A 15,800-nucleotide genomic window follows, 5' to 3' on the forward strand; every position below is an offset into this window, starting at 1 on the left:
AACCAGAGCACAAACTTTCCCCACTGGACGTTTATGTGCTCTGCAAACTCAATATAATAAAGCCCTTCCTATTTCAGTTGACTGAAATATACAGCACTTGTATTTGAATGTGCAATTAAGTTCCCCATTGCAACGACTAGATTTCAATCTAAAGTACAGAAATAATATTTTGGTGTAAACATATGGTGAATGAAAGGACATCATTAGTGGCCTGGTTTTCTCCACTACTGCTCTGATTGGACCACATAGCGCATGCTTTTTTTGTTTGCTTCATTCATGTTATTTGGTTACCTTACCAGCTAACTTCTCTACAGATATGATTACAACAATAGCTTGCCTCTAGTTCTCTCCTTTACTTTATCTCTATGCCATTCACATTTCAATTAAAATAATAACAACAATAATGACAACAAAATATCAGCTGCAAGTTGAAACCCTGCTGTGTTTCCTTTCGTGTAATATTGCTCATATCTTCCTTCTCTTTTCCTCTCTGATGGAAAGCCGTGGGTGGTAAACTTATTTCATATAGTATGCTTTCCTTTAAGTGACATGTATAGAGACATTTCAAAAGAGAGAAATCACTAACGTTGGAAAACTGGATCATGCTGGAGAGAGCAGGAAAGGAAAAATAATTAAGTTTTATGTTTTCTTGTTCTAGAGCAAGACAGATTTGGGGAGCAAACCTATTAATTTTTTTGGTGGTATAGGAGGAGACTGGACATGATTGATGTGTAGTTGCTCTGTCTTCATCCCAGACCTTCTGTCCTCTGAACCATGTAACATTCCAGACTTTTGTGGAGTTAAAAGTTCCGTGCTCTCATTTCCAAATGTTATGAGTTTTTGTTGGTCTGTTTGTTTTTGTTGTAATTTTTCATTCTTTTAGGATATTACTTATTAGTACTGTAGTTACATCATTTCAACCGCTCTCCCTCCAATTCCTCCCATGTCTAACTTCCTCTCAAATTCATGGCCACCAATTTTTAATCATTATTGTTCTACATATGTAAACATGTATAAATACATACATGTATATATATATATATATATATATATATATATATATATATATATCATATAAACACATCTTGGTGAGTCCATTTTGTGTTGCTTGGATGCATGTGTATTTAGCACTTTACACTTGAAATTATATAACCTATCGGGTGGGGCCCAATCCCTGTTTTGTTTTTAAAGTCAGTTCCTGTTCAGATGAAGCCCAGTCTTGGGACTGAAGCTCATTGCCCCTATTTAGATAATAACTCTTCTGTAATCAACACCCAGGCCAAGGGAGCTAAACATATTGGATTAGGTGATGTAGAAACCATCACTGTAACTAGGTTCCATGCATGGATGCAAAGAACTGACTGTTCTTAGTGCCTCCTTAGATATGTCTATTGCTGGCATGTGTGGTAGCTCATGTCTATAATCCCAGCATCCTAAAAGCTGAGACAGATGTTCTGTCAATCCCAGGCAAACATGGGTCACAGGCCATCCTGAACGAGAAAGGAGACTTTGTACTGAAAACAAAATAAAACATAAATAAGTAATATAAATTTACGTACATACATATACATGTATATTCATTGCAGCAACTAACATTATTATGGCTAATGTTAAATATCTATGCTATGCACTGTACTTAAGTCAGAAAGGAAAAATTAAAAATGTGCATGATTTTTAAATTACTCAAGCCCAGGTCCTCATGCATGCTGTTCTGAGGAGCTGTCTTGTTCTTTTCCTTCAGTAGAAACCATCAGTAGAAATACATTTGCTAATTTTCACAGTGTAGGCCAGATTTAGCGCTAAAGCAAGAATGTTTCCTGAAAGTTACAAACTGCAATGAATGTGACCAACATAATCTGCTACTGGACAGTAAGCGGTCACAGTCTGTTTAAAGGCGAATCATCAACTGCCCTGGAAAGTCCACAGTTTGGGAAATTCTTGCACAGACTGTTGGGACCAGACAGACATGAGTTATCACAACAACTCAGCTCAATGGTTCTCTATTGACTTATTCAACAAGATTAAAGCCTTCATATGGGAGCTGCATGCAGCTTTCAGTGTAAAAATACAAACCTCTATTATATGTAATCTCTAACATCAAAGAACATGTGGTGTGGTAGGTCAGTAAGGTATACAAAGCATCCTACATGGTGAGTGGTGCTCACTTAACCCATCATCAGTCGATATAAAATTGATGGCTAATTCTTACACACACACACACACACACACACAAAGACAGAAAAACCCAATGAGAATGTATACCACATGTTTGCAAGTAGTTAACTTCCAGATCCCCATGCTGTCAGGATTCCATTTTTTCTCTTAATTCAACATCCCAGTTCAGTTATGGGAGAAAAATAAAATGGGAAAAACAAGTTATTTGGGGATCAGAGGCTGTGGCCAAAAAATAAGATGAAAAGAAATAATTCAAAACTCAAAAACTCATAAATTAATGAAGAGAAAAAGAAATCTATATTTATGACCTAAATTATATTCTTAACAACATAATTGTTTAACAAGTTTCTGGCATTTAACTTTCTTTTATCGGTGATTTTAAAACTCCAGGATTCATTTACTATTAATGTCAAAGTCCCACTCATTTCTCCCTCCCTCTCTGCTTTATTCTCTCTCTCCTCCCCTATAGATAATATGTCTCCTAAGAGGCCATCAATTTTACATGTTTTCAGACAGAAGTAAGCTGATAAAGGAATTTAAATTGAACTGAAAGGGTTGGGGAAATGGCCAAGCAGGTAAAATACTTGGAATGTAGCCATGAGGATGAGAGATCAGATGCCCTGGCTTGCATGTAAAAGCAAGGCACAGTGGTACATGACTGTAATCCCAGTACTACATGGATTGAAATAGAAGTATCCCTGGGTCTCACTGGATAGCCAACATTGCCAATCGGTTATTTCCAAGTCAGTAAGAGATCTTATTCCAAATATAAGGTGGAGAGAGATCAAAGAAGATGACACAGTTAACCTATGACCTCAACAGGTGTGCACACATGTATTCATACATGAACACATGAACACATACACATGCTGACATCTCAGACACACAGAGATGAATGACTGAATGAATGAGTTAATGAAATGAATGCTCTGGAAGGAATAACTTTACATCTCTCTTCTGAATACACGAGGAAATGCCTCCATGAAATACAACTGTAAGGCATTTTCTCAATTAGTGATCAAGCGGGGAGGCCCCTTGTGGGTGGTGCCATCTCTGGGCTGGTAGTCTTGGGTTCTATAAGAGAGCAGGCTGAGCAAGCCAGGGGAAGCAAGCCAGTAAAGAACATCCCTCCGTGGCATCTGCTCAGCTCCTGCTTCCTGACCTGCTTGAGTTCCAGTCTTGACTTCCTTTGGTGATGAACAGCAGCATGGAAGTGTAAGCCGAATAAACCCTTTCCTCCCCAACTTGCTTCTTGGTCATGATGTTTGTGCAGGAATAGAAACCCTGACTAAGACAACACCATTTTTCACAGAGATGAGGGGAAGTGGGTGGCTTTCAGAAGGTACCATGGTCATTCTTTCCTTTCCACAGCTCTTTGATAAAGTGTTTCTTTACTACAGAGTGGAAAATTTGGGCAATTCAGGCTTTTCAAGCTGTAACTTTGATCAGTCTCAACCCAGAGGTGCATGACTAACAAAATTTGCGCGCACACACACACAACACCAATTAATAACTGCCAGAATTAGGCTGCATGAGGCTTCTATCAACTAACTCAACAAGGTCTTGGCAGATGTCTTCATCTGGAGTCTTCAGCTTTCATCTCTGTGGGAATTCATATGTGTTATACAGGATCTCTCAGTCTGAGCAGTAGATAGGATCGACAAGGCATGAAAACAATTAATTCTAAAACAAGGAAGAAGCACGGACAGATGTCTTCTCAAAGCCCCAAATAAGGAAACTACTTTGATTGCAGTTAATGTAAAAATGCTTTTGTGTACTGAATAACAGGGAAACATGGGCACCTGTAATGAAGGGACAATAAAGGTAATTAGAGGCCTAAACAAAAAGCATGTGCATCTTTGATTCAACTTATGGCTCTAAAATCATTTCTGACAGCTCTCGATGGTCTTCTTCTCTTCTCCCTCAGAATTTCCGTTTTCTGCATCTCTCAATCACTCTTAATTCTTTTTCAAAAACCCAGAGTCATTGCCAGTCTCTAAGGTGTCTGCTCTCACTGACCTAAGTCAGTGAGAAATTCTAAATGTTGTTTAATGTTGTACTTGAATCAAGCACCCTGTCATTTCTTTTCCTAATAATTTTTCTTGCTGTATTTACATAAAGCTTTCAAAGTTTTGGGGGCTTCATAGTAACTGTAAGACTAGAGGGAAATAAACAGTTCATTGTGAGAGAAAGTAAGGGCAATGTCGATTGCAGGAATGGATGTTGAAGAAAAGCTGCTCCCCTTTACCCATCCGTGTCTCTTTCAAAAGGCATCATTGATTCATTCAACCTGTCTGTTTCCCAGAGGGGCCTTCTGTCAGTCCACAATAATAATGTCAGAGTCATCACAAAGATCTAATGAGAAACATGACAGCATGGGGGAGATACGATAAAGTCCATGATGGAAAGGCGTCATTTTAGGTCATGAAAATCTTGCAGGTTTTCAGTTCAGACCTATACCTATATTCTGGTTCCATTACTAGGATCTGCTTAGTTAGATCAATTTCCTGTCTAATCCACAGTTCTCTATCAATAGCTAAAAATTAATTTCTGACCTCTTTCCCAGCATTGCTTTGAAACCTGAATACGAATCTAAAAAGCATTTTTTAAAGTAACAACCAAAAATTTATTATTTGTACAAAAACAGCCATTAATACTGCTGTGCTGGCAGTCCTTACAGCTGCTGTCATGATAACTTACTACTCACTAGAACATAGACAGACTTAAAGAAGTGAATTTATCACTGCCATAGATTCATACACAATTGGTACAGGTTCAGGCAGTGTTAAATGGTGTTAATGTAATTTTAAATGATCTTTCTGTTAAAGAAAATGATCATCAGTTTATAAACTACCTAATTCATATTTGGGAGATAACTATTTAAAGTTTATAAAATAAACAATGATTACAATAAAAAGTCGAGCTTTCCTGAACATATTAATCATTATTAATCAATGAAATGCCAGTGACGTGTGTACTAAGTACATCAAACTTCATTAAAATGCAAATTACTCAAATTGCCTTTTCAGTATAATTTTCTAAATGCAAATGTCAAGGCTCCCTAGTTGTCCAAATCATTCACTTCAATTTTTACTTCCCAAATGCTGACAGGCCAGAACCTCTGCTCCAAACTTCCTTTCTCCACTCTTTACTGTCTTCTTCTTCCAAGTTGAGACACACACACACACACACACACACACACACACACACACACACGGTAAGGAAAGGGCACATTTCAGCTGAGTGACACTGGAGCTGGGCTATGAGAAGGATTGTGAATATCAAAGTTTCAAAACAGTGAAGGCAGATATGATTGTGGGGATGGAGCCAAGTTAAAATAGATTGCTATAACATCCATTTCTATTAGATGATTTTACAATACATTAGGAATTTAACTTTGCCCCCAAATACCAGGAGGCAACCTGTTTGTCTGAAGGACATGTCCTAGACAAAGAATGACAACTGTAATTCAGTCTAAGAGCTGTGTGTCATTCATTCAGAGCTGGAGAAGCATCTGGCCCAGTTTATCATGCCTGCAAACTACTGGAGCCCTAGTGAAATCTCTTAACACAGAGCCTCTGAAGAACTTCCAGGTCAGTAAGTCTCCATCACCGTTGCTCACTGAAGCAGAAGATTGACACATTCTTACTCCACAGAAAGGCGAACAGGAGTGGTGTATTTGGGGCTTCTGCAGAACCTGACCCTGCATGCTTGCTCCTTCGGCTGTTTTCCTTTGTTGTCTTGACAACGGATTGAACACAGGCCTCATGGCACTTGGCAGGGCTCTACCTCTTAGCTATATGCTTAGTCCTACCTTGACCAACTTGTATCACTTCTCTATGATAACTCACAGCTATGAGTAAAACCGTATATTTATAGGAATTAGTTTCTAATAATTCATCAAGCAAGAGAATAATTTTGTGAATCTTCTGAACTTTGTGTTGGTGTCATGAACTTTAACTTGGTGTCAGAAGTGCAGGTGGTCTTGGGCCCTAGGACCTTTAATTTCTAAGTGGCATAAACTCCTAACCACAGTTATGTACAACAACATATATAATTTTTAAAAGATAAGGAGTTTTCAGTCATCAATGCCTTTGTTTGTTGAGTGTTTAGCACAATGTCTGGCCTGTGAAATAGCACCTATCAATGTACACTGGATGACTGAAATTGACTTTAGGCATAAACCAGGATTGGCTGAAACATCACCAAGACTTTTCCCAATGTAACCATAGTTAGTTTTTAGGAAAATTTTCCTTTATTACTTAGAATATGCAATGCATTTAAACTTGGCAAGTTTTTAGTGAAAGACTTCCTATACAAGAGAATATACTGATGATCGTGATTGTTAAAACATGTGTCTCAGGCATCAAAGATGAATTCAAAGCTTTCCTACCATCAAAACAGAAGCAAACTGCTAGCATCTTAATGTGGAAGAGGAATTTTGTTTCCTCTTCAATGGTGATTTGTAAAGGACATATCAGCTGACTCTGGAGCTGGGCTACTAGAAGGATTGTGAACATCACAGATTCAGAATAGAGAAATTTATCTGCAATAGAACTGCAGAACCATCCTTGAATATTTATGTACACATCAATGGATACCATAATTACTAAAAACTGTGCTACCAACTTCCTAGGCATAATATGAAAATGATCTAGATTTATAGTATGGCCTCAAAGATATTCTTCTACAATTAAGTCATGTATACAAGCTTCATTTCAAATACTTCAGTATAAAAATGTTGGTATGATTAAATTTATAAAGAACGTAGACTTTAAGCTTTGCTCTCTTTTCTGTGTAATGAAAATATTCCCATCTTCCTTTGACGCCCACCTAAATATAACCATTTAAGAAACTCTAGGTGGTCTTATAGGCACTTCAAAATATATAAAACTCAAAGAGAGCAAAGCATAAAAGTAAGATAGATTAAACGTGAAAGAAAAACAAGTTAAACCACAGAAAATTAATTCATATACTTAATCAATATGTATATAATATAATTTCTGTATATAATGAAAATTTTACATAAAATGTCTGTTTCAGTTGGTTCTTTTGCAGGGCATGAAAGAGCTTTCATTTTATCTACTTTTAAAAAGTTTTATTTAATTTCATTAAAATTGTTTTAATCTCCTTTCAAAAAGACATAGTGACTTTAAATTTAATCAAAGAAGTTAAAAACTAATGCACTTAAAAACTTCACTATAAAAAAAGCTGTCAGAAGATACAAATGAATAAGGCATCCCAAGTTCATATAGCAGACTGCTTAATATTGCTTTAATGTCCAAATAACCTTAAACAGCCTATATATTCAATATCATTTTTATTAAATTTCTATGTCTTTTCCTGTAGAATAAAAATAATGCACATTAAAAGTCAAAACAAATCCCAAAACAAACGGGAAAATAAATAAAACAATTAACCTCATAGTTTCTAACCTTAAAACACACACACACACAGACTATATATATACATATATATATGTAAATATATATATATATATATATATATTCAAATGCATTTTAATGCTTATACTGGGAACCTTCATAACCATAAAATATATGTTTTTAAAGTTCACTCAAAGGAGATTAAAGCCTCAAATGTGAGGACTGAAATTAAAGCTTCCAGTAAAAGCAAGAATCACAATTTCATGGCAATGAATTTCCCAATGGTCCCCTCACTAAGACACCAAGAGGAAAGGGAACATGGGGAAAATGCTTGGTGTACTCACTGACTACAAGTTCTGCACAAAAACCAACCAAAAAAGTAAAACCGGCCGCCTGTAATGTGCAAATAGATAATTGTGAGTAGTACTTGATAAAGAGTAAATATCCATCATGTATAAGCAAGCTCTAACTGAGCAGCAAACAGATAAAACAAGAAAGTAAACAAAACACTGCTAAAGGAATTAAATGTGCTAGTCTCACAAGACTATAAGGAAGACATCAAAAGTGATGTATGAAATGTCAGTGAACTTTGGGGCCTTGAAAATTAAACCTTAACTCAAACTGTACTTGGGCTCATCCTATGAGATGGGATGATCAACATCAAAAGCAAAACAATTAACTCAGAAAGTGTCAAGTGTTGGCTGGGAAAGAGGCATTTGAACAATTGTGCATTTTTGGTAGCAATACAAAACAATGCCAATGCATGGAAGACAGTACAGGGCCCTCCAAAAGATTTCAAATAGAGTTGTATGGTCTAGTAACTTTATCTCTGGGCATATATGCAGAGAAATGAAGAGATTTTGTAGATATATTTGTATCTTTATGTTCAGTGCAGCATTAATCCTATAACCAAGAAGTAGAAGGAACACTTAAATGCTTTTCAATACATGAATGAACAAGAAAACACGCACACTGGAATCTTACTAAGTTTTCAAAACAAATGTAATCCTATTGCATGCTATAACAGGGATGAAAATGAAAACATTTTGCTAAGTGAAATAAGCTGTTGGAAGAAGAAATGCGGAAATGTTTTTAATGGCCATGCGTCTTTGGTTCTTGAAATTGAAAGAGTTCTAGAGATCTGTTGCCCAAAGTGTAGATATGACTAACAGCAAAGTGTATGCAAAAATATTAAGATGAAAAAATTGCTTTATGTTCTTTAGCCAAAAAGGAAAGAGGAGAGAGAGGAGGGGGAGGGGGATGGGGAGGGGGAGGGGAGGGGGAGGACAAGGACAAGGAGAGAGAAGAGAGGAGGGGAGGGGAGGGGAGGGGAGGGGAGGGGAGGGATGGGGAGAGGAGAGGAGAGGAGAGGAGAGGAGAGGAGAGGAGAGGAGAGGAGAGGAGAGGAGAGGAGAGGAGAGGAGAGGAGAGGAGAGGAGAGGAGAGGAGAGGAGAGGAGAGGAGAGGAGAGGAGAGGGATGGGGAGAGGGATGGGGAGAGGAGAGGAGAGGAGAGGAGAGGAGAGGAGAGGAGAGGAGAGGAGAGGAGAGGAGAGGAGAGGAGAGGAGAGGAGAGGAGAGGAGAGGAGAGGAGAGGAGAGGAGAGGAGAGGGATGGGGAGAGGGATGGGGAGAGGAGAGGAGAGGAGAGGAGAATTCATTATTCATTGTATGCTTACAGTATCATGTAACCTCTCATTCCAAATAAGATCAACACAAGTAGAGTACAAAACTCAAGGTTGACCACATTGCCAGAATCAACACTGTCAAAGCAACCACAAGCTTCCCATGGAGTAGAGATGGCACCATACTGGGTGCGCTTCAGGCCAGCCTGGCTTTGGGTCCTATAAAAAGTAATTTGGCCCAAAGTTCTCTCAACTTCGTTGATGTAACTAAAATTCTTGAGTGCAAATCGTGGACCAGAACCTGACTAGCTGCTAATAGAGTGAGCTGCACTGTGCTAGCATGCAGTGAAAACAATGACACGCCTCCCTGGAAGCACAGTGTAGTCCATGACCTGAAAACCAACTAGACAAAACCACCGCTCACATCTGACTCCTGCACTCACTCTCCCTTTACTATAGCATAAGACCTTGGGAATGTCTTAAAGCTATCTAAACTTGAGTTATTGGAGGCTGGATAGAAGCTACCAAAAAAAAGTTGCTACAACATAGCAGCAAACCTCACAGGAAGAACTATCAAAAGAGAAAGACATGCCCCCAAACCAAAACCCTGAACACTTAACAAATTGATTCTAAAATCTAACCTGAATGGGATTATAAAATGTCACTTGGGAAAATGAATGCTTAAAATACGAATTTGTAACTATGGAAAATACTGACCAATTATGTTTGAAATGCTTGGCAAGATAAGTTAATGACTTTCTGTAAAGAGTGAGAAAGAACTACACAATAAAAAAAATCAGGAAGAAATAAATCAAGAACAGGAGGATATTAATAGAAGCCATTCAACATTCAGAAACAAAAACCGCCATGACTGAAATCACAAAACTGCATAAAATTTGAACACAATGAGTTTGAACACAATGTTCCTAGCTTACGTCATAAAAATAGCACAAAAGACATGACATGAATATGGGATACAAGTTAAAATGTTTTTGCATTGGAGAATTATAACTCTTTGGATTACAAGATCATTAAAAACTTCTAACAAGTAGAGACAGTTTAACTACAGGAAATATAAAAAAATGAAAATATTATTTAGGTTTCTATAGAGATTGCATAAAAGGAAATATTAAATTGACAACAAATTCTTACATTCAACAACAGGTGCCAGACACCAATGGAATATCATCTCAGGGATGCCAGGGGAAATGCTGGCCCAGTGAGACACGCACAAGTACCTGGACTATAGTCAAAGGGAGAAACCGAAGGAAGTATGAACTCATGAAGCAGGAAATTCCAAGTTACACAGAGATTCTCACACAAAACCTAAGCCACAACACATGGATGCTCACTCAGAGAATAATGAAATATGTACTTTAGAAAAACAGTAAACACAGCAAGACTTAATTTAACACACAGATGTATGTGCACACGTATACGAACTATTCATAGAGATTATTTTCAAAGGTTGGTAAAAAGTAAGGTAATTCATTTTAAAGTACAGGTAATCAGATTGGGCAATTGTATTCAATAGCCAAGAAAATATCCCATAGCTCATGAGCCTTTTCAAAGACAGAAATACAAAATTATTTGTGTGTGTGTGTGTGTGTGTGTGTGTGTGTGTGTGTGTGTGTGTGTGTAAATTGAAAACTAGAAGCAACCACTACAGGAACAGAAGTGCAGCTCAAGTTTAGAAGAGTAAAAGAAAGGGAAAGTTTCAATAATGCAAGAGTTTAAAAGATAAAAAGCAAAGTAGGTTTAAACATGTAAAATGGAATGATTATGTATAGGCACAGATATAGATAATATATAATTAGACATAGATATAGATAGATACAGATATAGGTTATCTATAGATATGGATATAGATATCTAAAGAGAAAGAGATAGAAGTACATGATATGATATAGATATCTATAGAGAAAGAGATAGAGATAGAAGTACATGATATGATATAGATATAAATGATATAGATATACATATAGATACACATATAAACTATTGCTTCTGACATTAACCCTTCTAGCTCCATTCTACAACATTCAGTCCACCTCACTACTCATCTTCCCTCCTGCTTCTTAGTGAATGAAGAGACTCAAAGGCAACAAGGGAGTGCACGTCCAGCTTAAACCAAAACAGAAACCAAAAAAATGACAGTATGGAAAAGAAAACACCCACGGATTCCTCTTGGAATCTACTTCTCTAGGAGCTCTGCGGTTTGAACAGCCACTGACCCTCCCTCTACGTGTCTCTTGATGGCCCTCACTCATGTGCACTAGAGCACTGGTCACAGGAAACTGGAAGCTGCTTTTTACATAACTTCAAGCCTTAGCACATGGCAAGCACACCTCAGGAAAGATGAAGATAGCAACTGCCTTTGAACTCACCACAAGGTCTCTGCCCCCATCTCTCTTTACAGTACACCAGACAGAGGAATGCAGTACAGAGTATGAGGGGGCCATACACTCTGATATTGGTCTCTTTAGTCCCATTACAGACTGTTTTAAACCAGTACTCACCGTATCAGCCTGGGCCAGAGACAGAGATGTTTTGAAAGAACCAGATGAGATATGCCAGAGATGATCTGCCTAGAATTATAGGATACTCGACCCTGGCATCCTAGATGATCTACTTAGAATTATCTGATACTTGACCATGGCATTCTAGCTGAGAAAACACTATGATTCTATAGGCAATCTTATAAGAAACTGATAAAAGCAATCTTAAATAGCAGAGCATCCAATTCAGTATGTGACTGATGGCTTTACAAAAGTGATGAGCCTATTTCATAATTCCAACTGTGATCAAAAACTGTAAGTTTCTTTGAAATATTTTCCTCCTATAGACCCCAAGCCCATATACTTAGCCTCATTTCTAAATAAAAAATATAGAAAGAATATAACTCTGAAAAAGCTATAAGGGAGGAATCTTCACCCCACTCTGCCCCGCTCATTATTAACACCAACCACTGGCCAACAAAAATCAACCCTAGCTCAGTGACAGATGCCCTGTAACTTCTGTGTGTTGCACCCTGAGCCTTTACATGCGAACATGATGTCTCATGCAGTTTTGGATACCAACCTCAGTTTTCTCCACATTTTAGTTTTTATCCCAGTCAACATTTGTGTTGCTGCTGTTTAGTCAACTAGAATTATTCAACAAAGTGCCCTTCTTTACGCTTGTTTTCATTTTTCTATTTTGAGTGACTTTGTGAGGGTTTGGAGCCATAGCTCAGTGGTGGAGCTGTTGCATAGCATGTTGGAGTCCCTAGGTCAATCTCTGGTGATCAAAAAAAGTTAAAGAAAAGTTTAAAAGAGCTTCCTGGTGACATTCCATGAATTGTCAGTGCATATACCATGAGGCATGAAAAATGAATGCTTGCTACTTTGCCTGTAAATGTTTCTGTCTTTAAATGTGATTTTGATCAGTGTGTGTGCATGTGTAGCATATACATGTGGATAAATATAAATGGAAATTTATGTAAATTTGTAAATATAAGTGGACATTCAGATCTGAATATGCTCAGAAATAGATTGTCACCTTTAAGCTCTTCAAACTATCTTGTGTTTTCACTAACTCATTAATTATACATATTTATGGGGGAGAGTGTGTCATAGCAATAAAGGCAAGCAGCATGTAATGATCAACTCAGAGAAACTGGCCTGTTACATGATATTTACCATAGGTGGTTGGGAACATTCAAACAATAGAAGCTTAAATGTAATATGATTACATTGACATTACTAATAGGCATGTATCATGTATTAGCTATACAGTAAATAGTTACTTGAATTCTACTAACACTATTCAGTGTTTACCCCACAGAAGCACAGGTGGACTTCCTTGATAGTCCATACAATGACCAAGAATATAAAGTGGGTAGGAACCTTTAGCTGTGATTTTCAAGGGACACTGTTTTTATGAGTCACAAACAACTAATTCTGTTATGAAAAACAGAAATTCAGAACATCTACATTTTTTTCAAGCATAGATTTAAAATTCTGAGAGAGAATAACCCAGATAATACTAACTTAAAAATATGTCTTAAATACTTAAAAATACATCAATACTCATGGTATAGCTACTGTGGCTATATCATTTGTCACTTGGAGATTTGAAGAGATGTTATGCATAGAAGGGACCAACACCATCACTTCAAAGGTCCAAAAACTAAGATAAAGTGAAAAAGTGATTTGTACACACACACACACACACACACACCATGTTGACATGTGTATAATATGCACATGTCATTGCCCTAATCCAGAGCTCAGTCTACAAATTTTCATTGTCTTTAAATTAGATAATTCTTCTAATTAGAGAATATGGCATACTAGGCAGCATCTATGAAATTTCATATATATATATAAACATATATATATATATATATATATATATATATATATATATATATATATATCCCTCTATATATCATCTGCTGTCCTAAAAGGAGAGTTAACAAAGAAACGTATCTTAGTCTTGGAACTGAACAGAAGGGTAGGTTCCAAACTGCATTATCTAGAAGTTGAAACTAGATGTAAAAGTATACAATGCAGAGAGTGATTAGTTCAGTCTCACTCCCTAGGGCATGACCTTGAACATCCAAATGGCAAAATCCTTACAACAGTCCTCAAAATTGATTTGAAATTATAAGGTGACATCAGTTCCTTTAAATGATTTCTTTACTAACACACACACATACACACACACACACACACACACACACACACACACACATACACATCACACACACACACACACACACACACACACACACACACAAACGACTGAACTTACTGAGCTGTAGAGATAGCCTTCTCCATTCATGGCCACATAAAGGCTGGCTTTCACCCCTTGGATGGCCACCACACGCAGTCCTACAGGAATTAGATTGAAGAGGGCTAGAAGGAAAAAAAGAAAAGAAAAAACAAAGAAAAAGATTACTGACTGTGTGAATAAATCACTTTGTTTTTTACAATGGTACATTTTTGGTTATTAAAAATCTATTGATTGGCAATAGTATGAAGATATTTATGGAAAGGAGAGGGGAGAGAAGGGATAAAGAAGGAGACAGGGAGGCAGGGAGAGAGAGAATTAAAACCACAAAGAGAGCCACACTGCTTTGGTGTAGCTGCATTAGTATTAATTACTCAAAAAAAGCTCCAGTGATTTAAATGACTCAAATGGAAGAAAATGCTAGGCTAGGAGGACCATAAGGGTCTACACAGATTGAAATATCTAGGATCCCTGCTCCTCAAAATAAACACATGAAGTATAAGGAAATATGTCTAACAAATAATCTGCAATAATAAGCTCTCAATAGCAGAAAGAAATGGTAAAACTTAATCTTTAAAACATGACAGAACCTGATTCAGTTTTCTTGCTGTGACTAACTTGTTGGGTTTGAGCCCAATAGTAGACACAATCATACACTGACACCGAGCAACAGTGGAGAGATCTTGTCTGTTTGGAGAAATATAAAACAGTCTACTTAAGGAGACAAAGGTAAGACATATGGAGTAATCTAATACACTGTATAATTTATTTCTATAATTAAATGTAATATGTGCTGCTTTCTATATATAGTTTGTTTGTGTAGAAATGAGAAAAATTTTGAGGAAGATTTTTGAATCCTCTGGTATAAATGAAGATATGTTGATAAATGACAAGGTGGTTTGAATGCAAGTGGCCCCCATAAGGCCTTATATTTGTATGATTGATCTCTAGTAGGTGGTCTGACTGCTTGGGGAAGAATTAAGAGTTATGGCATTATTGGAGGAGGAGTGTTGTGTCATTGGGGATGGACTTTGAGGTTCTAAAAGGCCATGCCAGGCCCAGCCTCACTCTGCCTCTTGCTGGAGCATTAGATGTGAGCTCTCAGCTACAGCACAGTGCCATGTCTACTTTCTTGCTGCTTTGCTCCCTGCTATGATAGTCATGGACCCACCCTCTGAAACTGGGAAGTTAAATGCTTTTTTTTTTTTTTTAAACCACCTTGGCCTTGGTGTCTCTGCACATCAACAGAACAGTACCTAAGACAAATGGACAGGCAATTAACAGATAGTTTGAGCTACAACAGATATATGTCATAGCTAAAGAAAAATATACTATATAAAACATAAAAATTAAGTTGGCTAGTTGATGTAAACAATGTAAAATCAAACAAGAATGTTGTGGTCTTTATGTATTCAAATTGCCTGTAGCTCAAATTGCTAAGCCAATGTGTTCACTCAGAGAAACACAAACGCATGGACCAGGAAAGACAAAGAAGGTGCCCTATGCTCCTTCTAGCAACGTCTTGGGCATAAAATATCTCCCTGGAAATATTTTCATCATGCGCAGAAGGAGCGGAACCACCTAGTTATACTTTCTAGATGGCATTGCAGAGAGGCATTAAATACCTCATGACTACATTTGTAAAAGAATTCCTTGCAGTTCTCTCTAATACACTGACTAGCAGTCTTCATTTACCCTCTCTACAGATAAAATTCCGTCAGGTCTGATCCTGCCAAAGTTTGCTTGAGTACACCCATAAATTAACCCAAGAGCTTCCAGCTGGCTGCTCTCAACTTCAGACGGTAAGCTGTGTGCACACAGCACAGACACAGGCAGGTACTG

General features: G+C 37.4%; 1 protein-coding gene across 4 annotated transcripts in view; it reads right to left on the reverse strand.

Moving 5' to 3' along the window:
* The window catches only part of Fgf12 (fibroblast growth factor 12), a 589,814-nt gene that overhangs the window by 187,837 nt on the left and 386,177 nt on the right, over positions 1-15,800 (reverse strand). For all 4 annotated transcript variants that reach the window (XM_021184731.3, XM_021184729.3, XM_029470638.2 and 1 more), the window contains one exon: positions 13,980-14,083. In XM_021184731.3, the coding sequence (XP_021040390.1) occupies positions 13,980-14,083 (104 nt within the window). The remainder of the gene's footprint in view (positions 1-13,979; positions 14,084-15,800) is intronic.

Source organism: Mus caroli, unplaced genomic scaffold, assembly GCF_978045245.1.
Source record: "Mus caroli unplaced genomic scaffold, Mus_caroli_1 scaffold_17, whole genome shotgun sequence".
In the NCBI taxonomy this organism is placed as follows: Eukaryota; Metazoa; Chordata; class Mammalia; order Rodentia; family Muridae; genus Mus; species Mus caroli.